Raw genomic sequence first — 9,609 nt, 5'->3', positions numbered from 1 at the left:
CGCAGAGGCACATTTATCAAAGGGTAAAGGAATCAATTTCACACAGTGCAAAAAAACCTATCTGACCCCCACTTAATATAAAGGGGAAGTAAACCGAAATATAAAATACTGCTCTGGCCGTTCCAATATACAGTAGCTACTAAGTCTTCCAACTCCTAAATCCTATACTTTTATATCATGAGAACCTCTCTTCTTTATCTCTATACATAATGCTACCTACCAATTTGCAGAACAGTCCCATCTGATTATAACAGCTAAATGGAATGTTCTACCGAAAAGTAGTGAGAACATCAAAGAATAATCATTTATTATCCGTGTTATCCATTATCCGTATCACATATGATAGAAAATGAAAAGGCTATGAATCATCACTTCATATAAATTATTTTACTTATAAAACATGTTCATATAGTACAAAAAAACGTTAAAAAAAAGATTCCATACAAAAAAAGAACCATTTTAAAATAAACAAACAAATATAATAATCAGCGTATTTAAATTACAAAGACATTCTTATATTAACAAAATAAATCTAGCAATTAAGATTTATAACCAGATATTTACAGTTATTTATATGTTATTCTGTAAGCCAAAAATTATACTTACATTAGCTTTAAAGCAGCAGTTACACAGGTATGTTGTGTTTGTGTGTGTGTGTGTATATATATATATATATATATATATATATATATATATATATATATATATATATATATATATATTGTCCAAACAGGTGAACGCACTCTTTCCGGATTTCAGATACATAAATGGGTGCGTAGGTCAAGTTTTCAAATAAAGCAAATGGATCCGCACTCCTTGGAGGAGTGCGGGTCCATTTGCTTTATTATATATATATATATATATATATATATATATATATATATATATATACTGTATGGGAAGTGGTTAACTGGTAAATGGTAACCTTGCGTGTCTATATATTTTTGAACTGAATGGCTTATTGTGGACTTTTTTAATTAACACTGTGCAGGCAGGTCCTTCCTTTGTTCAATGCAAGGGATTAAAACCTTGCAAAATTCTCATTCAAACAAATGTTTTCTTATTTTTTCATCGAATCAAAGTGCAAATGAAAATGTATCGTTTATATACAATGGGCATCTGCATGTTTCGTAATGCAAGAAAAAGCATAGCCACCAGCCTATAACTGAGAGGATCGGGCAGATTATCTCTGATAACCAGCCATATTATCCTGCAATGTAAATAACAGTATTTAGAGTAATAACAATGCAACAAATATCCTTCATATAAGAATTTTTAAAAGTTTGTAGAGCCTCCCAGTTTTGCTGGTTTGTACCTGAGGATTCATTTGGCAGAAATTCTACAGTCCCAATAGCAGAGACAGTACTAGTATGTCAGCTCGCCCAACAAATAAAAAAAAAGTGTTCATTGTGCGCCCTCTGGTGGCAGGTTAGATGTGCTGCACAATGGGGTGCAAGTAGAAAACAAGGCAGGAATTTCAAAGTACATTAGTGGAAGTGTAGTTAGCTGATTGTTGTCATTCTTAACTGGGAACCCATCTAAATTTGTAGCCCCCAGCAGCAGTCCTAATGGTGAAGGCGTTTCCCTGGGGAAACGCCAAAGTCCTGATTGTGCTGTGCTCTTTGATGGAAGTTCTGAAGGAGACATCTTCTTCTAGATCTGTGTCACCCAAGTTGACAGAGTTCAGCCCTGTGGATGTTTTCAGTCCGTGAAATGCTCCATGCATTTTGATTTTTGTTATGCCTTCCTCCTGCCAGTCCATTGGGTCCATAGGCTCCAGCCTGGGGCGTTTGCTTTCACTGAGGGCACTGCCCATTAAGGCAATATTGCATTTCTTCGAGATTTCCTGCAGTATATCATCCACCTGGTTAGAGTCGGGCTCATTGCACTGGGGGTAAAAGTCCTCTAGGCTCCGTTTCACTGCGAGTCTCCCCTGAGTTGCCCCGGAATTTTGTTTTGACCGCTCTTTCATTAGGTTCTGTAAAGCAGAACAAAAAAGCATTTCTGTAAGTATACGTCTAGGAAGGTTTTTGTTCATTCAGGTTGTTATATATATATATATAAAGATAAATTGAATCTAACTGTCAGTGAATATCTGAAACCCAACTGCTGCATGAAGACAGAATGAAGAGAAACAGATGCTGAGAGAGGGATAGGGAACATAAACGATTATTTCAGAAACAATGCAGAGTATTTAATGGATTGTATTTACAAAGTTTCTTATTTCAGTATGATGAAGCTTATATAAAATTTTCATTTTCACGATAGTTCCCCTTTAAGGACAATCGCACAGCATTTTGCAGCCAGAAAAATTCAAACCAATAAACAATATCTCGCATGCCTTCCTCATTCACCTCAATTCCTGGTCTGGAACCCTAGTAAACAGCACACACACAGTATGTTACCCCTTTTACTGGAGGAGAATTATAGGGGTGAAATACTGTATTATGGTTTCTAAAAAGAAGGTATAAAAGAAGACTACTCGGAAACATTCTGTTTTTCCCCAAATTTCTGCTTAAATAAATGGGGTTACTGTTATATTATCTGTAATGAGTGCAATGGATTTGTCTGGTTAATGCTAACTTGGCCTGATAACTGGCTAATATTACGGCTCACAGTGCTGCTTGTAAACAGCATTTATCATGCAAAACTGGAGTGGCCGTATACACTACATGGCACTATAAAATGAAATTCAATCAGTTTATGATAGAGTATAGAGTTTGCCACTACAAACTTTCCCTTTGGTGTGAAACAGACCCAAAGATAAGCAGCACCTACAGAGCCCACAGTCACAAAGGGACACGCTCTATAATAAAACAACCCCAGAATGTGGTGCTTACATCAAGGACAGAAGCCAGATGCTTTGCTTGATTGGCCAGTTCCTTAAGTTGGATGTTCTTCTCCTTCAGGGAAGCGATCTCCTCTTGTTTCTCAGTTAGAGTCACCTGGAGCTGCAGGGAGAATCCGCACATTAAATCCATGTCATTCCTATTGGTACTAGCAGTTTCCCGAATATTAAATTCTCCCTTCTTCTTCATTCAATAAAGCTATCACCAGCTATATAATTTACAGATATAATATAATTTAGATATTTGTGTGTATATATATATATATATATATATATATATACGGATTCTGAAACAGGCAGACCCATGTAAAATCTTTGCCTCTTTATTTTTAATACATCGCATAAGTGAGTCCAACATCCTCATTAGGAAAGAAGATTTCATCTTGGAGTGCAGATACTCATCAGATTGTTTTATATATATATATATATATAAATATATAGATATATAAATATATATAGATATATATATATAGATATATATATATATATATAGATATATAGATATATATATATATATATAGATATATATATATATATATATATAGATATATATAGATATAGATATATATAGATATAGATATATATAGATATATATATATATATATATAGATATATATATATATATATATAGATATATATATATATATATATATATAGTGAATAAAGTACCCTCTCTTGTAAATTATAAGGATATTATAAGTTACAGAGGAGTTTCATGACCATGCGCAGAGTGTTTTTATACAGGTCATGGAACTCCAAGGTAACTTCTAATATCCTCATATTTTGCAACTGGGAGTACTTTATTTATTATAATACCCAAATAAATAAATACCACACTCAACAGGCTCAGTTAGAGTAACTGATTTAAATGGAAAAACAAAAGAAAGTCCAACGTTTTGATCACATCATAGTGATCTTCCTCAGGGAATTTTTTCACTATTTTGTACACAGTTTACCTGCACCCAGGCATGCTTTTAAATATACTTAGATATACTTTTAAATCATAAGCGATGTGTTGAATTCAGATAGGTGTCAGAGCTTCAATGCTGAGACATCAGGAAGGTGCAGGTCACTCACCTGGTTGTTCTCTACTAAGGCATCCCCGAGAGCTTTCTGGTTGTGACCAGCCACATCTCTCCAGTACTGCTCCGTGGAGGGGATGGTCTGAACACTGATAGGAAGCAGGTGTTCCGGCTGAGGTTGCAGGGGGTTGGTCATGCAGGGCTCAAACAGTGGCACGTTGCAGGCTGGGAGCTGGAATCCTTGGGGCCCAAGACTGGGCTGCATGAGAGAGGGCTGATCTAGAGAGACACGGGTACAGACATTTAGTCCTTCCCTCCCGGTGTTTGAATCATAGCTGATAATAAAGCGATATTATAATCGCAGAGTGTAAAGGGCAACACCAGGAACAACTACTCTCACACCCAGAGATACAGTTGTACATAGAGGTGCAACAGCTGGAAGCTAGCGATGGACTTGTCTGTTTTATCAACCCCAGTTGTTATCCCACTCCCGTGCCGTTAGATTGCTCCAGCAAATGGCAATATATATTTTACATGTTATTCTGTGTTATTGTAACGCTTTGGTTCAGGGACTGCGAATGTCAAAGTCAATTCCCCTTTCGTTTCGGAAAGTCGCACAGTCGCACTCACCTGCAATAAACTGATCGACTGCATCTCGGAACTCCTGCAGGTCAAAGTCGGGCTCCCCGGACAGACAGTGGCCCTGCAATAAACACACAGGGCACAGCTATAAATACAGCCCTATATATATATATATATATATATATATATATATATATATATATATATATATATATATAACCATTACAATGCAAATAAGATATATATATATAACCAATACAATAAACAGCGGGACATACCTGCCAATCATATCCATAATTGGGGAAATGAGGGAAGCAAGTCTGTACTGCCATGTCCCACTGTCTCCTAATCCCAAGAGGTAACGAGCAGGAGGAAACCAATTAAATACCAATCACTTGATTCCTTTGGCGGAGCTTTATTGTAACTGACTCTGAGCAAAGAGCAGTTTCCCCAACACCTCCTGCCAGAATAATGCTGGGACTCTCCAACCTGTCTGTCCCTATACATCCAATGCCCGCTTCTGATTGGCCGGTGATGCTCCAATCAGCATCCTTTCATCCCAACATTCCTCAGAAGCTTTCAAGTGACAGATTAACCTGGGGCTGCCTGCCCTTGTGTACTGAGCCTCACCCCGGGGGCAGCCGGCAAACAGCCCACACAGGGCCTGGCCCCTCCCACTGATTACAGTTAGTGCAGTCAAGGATGCTAATGGGGATCAACAGGCGCAATAGCTGGGATAGGGATGCACAGGTACAATGGCTGGGAAAGGGATGCACATGAACAATAGCTAGTATAGGGGCGCAGAGGAGAGTAACGCCTGGTAGGGATGCACAGGCTCATTGGCTGGGATTGGGATGCACAGGTTTATTGGCTGGGATTGGGATGCACAGGTGCAATAACTGGGATAGGGATGCATAAGTGCAATGACGGGGATAGGGATGCACAGGTGAAATGGCTGCTGTAGGGTCCAGGCCCGGACTGGCAATCTGTGGGTTCTGGCAAATGCCAGAGGGGCTGCTATAAGGTGCCATAGAAAGTCACTATTTAGTGGGCTGGTAGGGGCTGATTAGGCCTCTATGTACCTGAAATGCCAGGGCCTTTTTTAATTCTTAGTCCGGACCTGTGTAGGGATGCACATGAGCAATATCTGGGATAGAGATGCATAGGTGCAATGGCTGGTGTAGGGGTGCGCAGGTGCAATACCTGGGATAGAGATGCGCAGGTGCAATGGCTGGTGTAGGGGTGCACAGGTGCAATACCTGGTATAGAGATGCACAGCTGCAATGGCTGGTGTAGGGTGCACGGGTGCAATACCTGGTATGCGCAGGTGCAATGACTGGTATAGGGGTGCCCAGGTGCAATGGCTGAGTAGGGGTGCATGGGCGCAATGGCTGGGATAAGGATCGCCAGGCCAGTGGTTTGGACAGGTATGCTCATTTAACATCAGGTATAGGCAAACTCTACTAGTCGGCCTTGGTCGCAACTAGAAGTCAAGAAAAATCACTAGCCTTACCAACCCCTGACATAACAAGTGACACATATACATAATACACGTGACACCGGTAATCTAAACCATGGGGGTCTGCTGCTGGGTTTATTGTTGCTGTAACAAACATATATGTTAAACACAGACCAATGTGCGTCGCGAATGCACCAGGGGCAAATGGAACTTTCCCAGACGAACCAAGGGCTGTGATTCGTTTTTTTGTTTTTTGTGGAAATGTGCTATTATCTATGGGGCTGGGAGAAATCTGAGATCCTTCTTCAAACACATTAAGTGCCAGAATCATTGGGAAACTGGGCAGTGCGGGTGCCAACTTCTATATTTAGCTGAGGGTGTAGCGAGGAGTAACCAGGGGCTACGGGAATCTGGGGAGACAAGTGAATGGAGAACTCAAACTGCCAAGTATAAGGCACAATAGCACAGTATTTGCACAGCACAGAATGTGGGCAGCTCTGGGTGAGTGTAACTGGCAGTGGACACCAGGCCCGGACTGGGAGTCAAAATAGGCCCTGCCATTCCAAGTACACAGAGGCCCAAACAGCCCCCTACCAGCCCAAATAGCCCCCTACCAGCCCACTATATGGTAACTTTCTATGGAACCATGCAGCAGCCCCTCTGGCATTTGCCAGAACCCACAGATTGCCAGTCCGGGCCTGGTGGACACTGACAATTAAATAGTGTAACTGGCACTGGGTACTGCCAATTTTATCACTGGCAAATTCAAGGAAATAACATAGCTAATACTCCCAGCTTGCCAAAAATGCACCCACTGGGTCTCACTGCACTTTAACCCATCCTGCATGGAAAAGCAAAGGAGCCCATAGTGCCTAGAAAGAGTTAATAGGGCAGCACCCACTTCTACATGTCATTGCAACTGCCTACCTTCACCAAAACATAACCAAGAAGGGGACCTGAGGGAAGGGTAAACTTTGGATACAAGAGAGTTTCTATCCAAAATTGGGACAGTTGCTTAAAATATATATTAGGTTTAGGAATAGGCGTTATAGTGATATATACACAAGAATAGGCGCTATAATGGATAGAACTATAGATACTGGAATGGGCGATACATGTCGGATAAGAATATTTAAAAATTGAGCGGTATAATGGATAGAAATTTGGATGTAAGTATGGCTGGTTTAATAGGTACAGGAATACAGGAATGGTAAGTATTAGATATATAGGAATATAGATTTCTGAATGGGCGCTATAAGATGAATATAATTGAAGACACAGGAGTGGGCGCTATAGAATCTTTAGACAGACTGATTTCAGTAAAATGTGCATTTATAAAACAAATACTGGGTTTCAGTCTATATAACACACCCAGCCAATGCACAACACACACAGAGCAGCATCACTAGTCTGTCCCTAACGCCTGTGTGCGTGTTTGTCGCAGTGTGACTTGTCTGTATCAATAGCGACCTGGCTGTACAGAATTCTGCAGTTGTCACTGTGCTAACATTGATATTTATATATATAATCAAGATATATAATAAACACACGCAAGCCAGGCGGCTGTGAAAGGAAAGAGACACAGGAACATTCGTTATATTTGAGATAGGAGTGTGTGGGTGTTTGTACTTTCATGCGCATATTGTTCCTTACATTGAGTTATGGGTTAGCACTTGGCTCAAGCTGTGCGTGGTGTGAGTCTCTAGTCTCACTTGCCTTGTTCTACATATTGAAAAGAGTCAATTGTGTTGTACAACAGACTGGGACACAATGGAATTATAATGGCATTAACTGGACACAGCTTGGGGCTACCATGTTCCTAACAGAGCCCTTTAATATGTCTCTCTCTCTTTGCCAAGTGTAAACAGTCATTACCTGCTGCTGCGTAATTGCGCCCCCAGCGGCGTCCTGTTGAATGACAGAATTGCAATCTGCCAGATCCTGCCAATCGATTGTAGCAAGTGCTGTTGGCAGAGAAGAATAATAGCGCAGACTTAATCAGGCTCCCATACAACTGGTTATATACCATTTATATAAATACTAGCAGTGCAAAAGGCATATCCAGATTCTCTAGGGTAGCCCACACTTACCCGACTCTACTGAACCAGAAGGTGGATCAACATAGATGGTCACTGGACCAGTGTTTGCGAATATATTCTTGTGCAGCTGCGACAAAAAAAGAATATACAGTGAGTTGCAGCTCAACTACCATTTCCAGCCATTCTGGCGTTTGCAGTTAAATTGACCAGTTGTGGGTACATGATGGCATGGTCCTGTTATGCTTTGGTAATAGATTGGGAAAGGAATCCGTTAGCATATAGCTAATTGTTGCATATTGGATTATAACCTGTTCAGCAGGAGCTGCAGGTCCATGGATATATTTTATATCGGCTACAGAGATACATTTATCTGCCACAATGGTACATACAGGATATCTGCCGCGCTACATATTAGATATTAGATATATTAGATACATATAATAATCTTACCTTCTTCTCGGTCTTGCTCTGCTTCTTACCCAGCCGGTTGGGCAAATCCGGCATTGCATTGGGGCAGAGTTTATCAAAGGCTTTCCTTCTATTCTGCATTTTGGACAGTTTGAGGAGTGAACTCCTCTTAATATTTGGTAAAGAAAAGGGAATATTTCTGTAGCTCGACTCCCAGGACTATAATCTGTCACAGTACCAATGGGCTGCCCTCTTCCCCATAGCAAGATATGTTTATAAATGGGGCGCTATAACCGGCACTTGGCCGCCGCTCCAATCAGAGCGACAGAGTGTCATGCTGTCTCCAAGGCAAAGCGTCCCTGGTAGCTGACAGTTGCGCGTGAGCCGCCTCTCCTGTTACTCGCACTGCGTTATCCCGCCAGTGCCCGGGCTGGAGAGGGAGATGAGGCAGGAGAGTGAGAGTTGGGTGGGGTAGGTGTGGGGTGTAATTAGCCGGGGACAAAGGGATCATAGGAGCACAAGTGACAGTTATTGTGCAGATGAAGCAGCTCTGGCACCGACACACTCACACTGTGGCACCACAGGCTGATTACCACCTAATTAATGACTATACAACCCAATTAACGCACAGTCCTCATTTATCTGATGTACAAGATGTGGCGCAAAACTGTTACACAAAACAGCGATTTTTCATCATTTGTGCAGCCTTCTTGTTTATCACTATTTTTGTTCTTTCAGGGGCGAGTTCAGCACAAATAAAATACAAATAAAATGGGTCTGTTGGTTTCTTTAGTACAAATCACACAAAAGGAGTTTAAAGGGGGTGGTTCATCCCCTTTAAGCAAGAAGTACATGTACATTGTGCAAGACCCAAAAAAATGAATCAAGCACCCCCAACTGGGAGCACAGCGCCTCCGCTTTCATCAAGCTTAGTTTGACAGCCTAGACCAGAGGACCAAATGTGTCTCCATCTTCACATACGATCATAAGATACCTAGCCAAAAGGCCCAGTAGGACTACACCTGATCTTAGCCGGCCAGAGGACCAAGTGTTTCTCTTTCTTTACAAAAGATTATAAGAAGGGGTACCTAGCCAAAAAGGCCCAGCACTACACTACACTAACAATATTCTTTATTCATGGCCCCTAAGAATACTGTTATTACTTATTGCTGTTATATATAGCAGTTAGGTGGGTTAAAAAAGAGTTAAAAGGTTAGGTGGGTTATGGCTTGATAAAGGGCATATAGCCAG

The 9,609-nt window shown here is 41.0% G+C and overlaps 1 protein-coding gene across 2 annotated transcripts; it reads right to left on the bottom strand.

The window, feature by feature from the left end:
- Positions 1 to 713: 713 nt before the first annotated feature.
- mcidas.L (multiciliate differentiation and DNA synthesis associated cell cycle protein L homeolog) lies at positions 714 to 8,708 on the bottom strand. Of its 2 annotated transcripts, XM_018266126.2 has the most exons (7): positions 8,401 to 8,708; positions 8,002 to 8,077; positions 7,787 to 7,875; positions 4,501 to 4,573; positions 3,926 to 4,149; positions 2,841 to 2,951; positions 714 to 1,978 (listed from the first exon to the last, which is right to left on the bottom strand). In XM_018266126.2, the coding sequence occupies exons 1-7, from the start codon at positions 8,497 to 8,499 to the stop codon at positions 1,523 to 1,525; spliced, it is 1,128 nt and encodes a 375-aa protein (XP_018121615.1). In that variant the 5' UTR covers positions 8,500 to 8,708; the 3' UTR covers positions 714 to 1,522. The 2 variants fall into 2 exon arrangements, with proteins under 2 accessions (XP_018121615.1, XP_018121620.1); XM_018266131.2 differs by lacking the exons at positions 7,787 to 7,875; positions 8,002 to 8,077; positions 8,401 to 8,708 and adding an exon at positions 4,731 to 6,426 and having other exon boundaries at positions 730 to 1,978.
- Positions 8,709 to 9,609: the final 901 nt, after the last annotated feature.

Source organism: Xenopus laevis, chromosome 1L, assembly GCF_017654675.1.
Source record: "Xenopus laevis strain J_2021 chromosome 1L, Xenopus_laevis_v10.1, whole genome shotgun sequence".
Lineage (NCBI taxonomy): Eukaryota > Metazoa > Chordata > Amphibia > Anura > Pipidae > Xenopus > Xenopus laevis.
Note: the sequence above shows the minus strand (reverse complement) of the source record. Positions and strands in the feature narration are given on the sequence as shown.

Coding starts and splice junctions, on each gene's coding strand:
- mcidas.L (XM_018266126.2), bottom strand. CDS start 8,499: ATGCAGAATAGAAGGAAAGCCTTTGATAAACTCTGCCCCAATGCAATG. Junction 4,574..7,786: donor GCGCAATTACGCAGCAGCAG/GTAATGACTGTT, acceptor TGTTTATTGCAG/GGCCACTGTCTGTCCGGGGA. Junction 1,979..2,840: donor ATCTGGCTTCTGTCCTTGAT/GTAAGCACCACA, acceptor TCTGCTTTACAG/AACCTAATGAAAGAGCGGTC.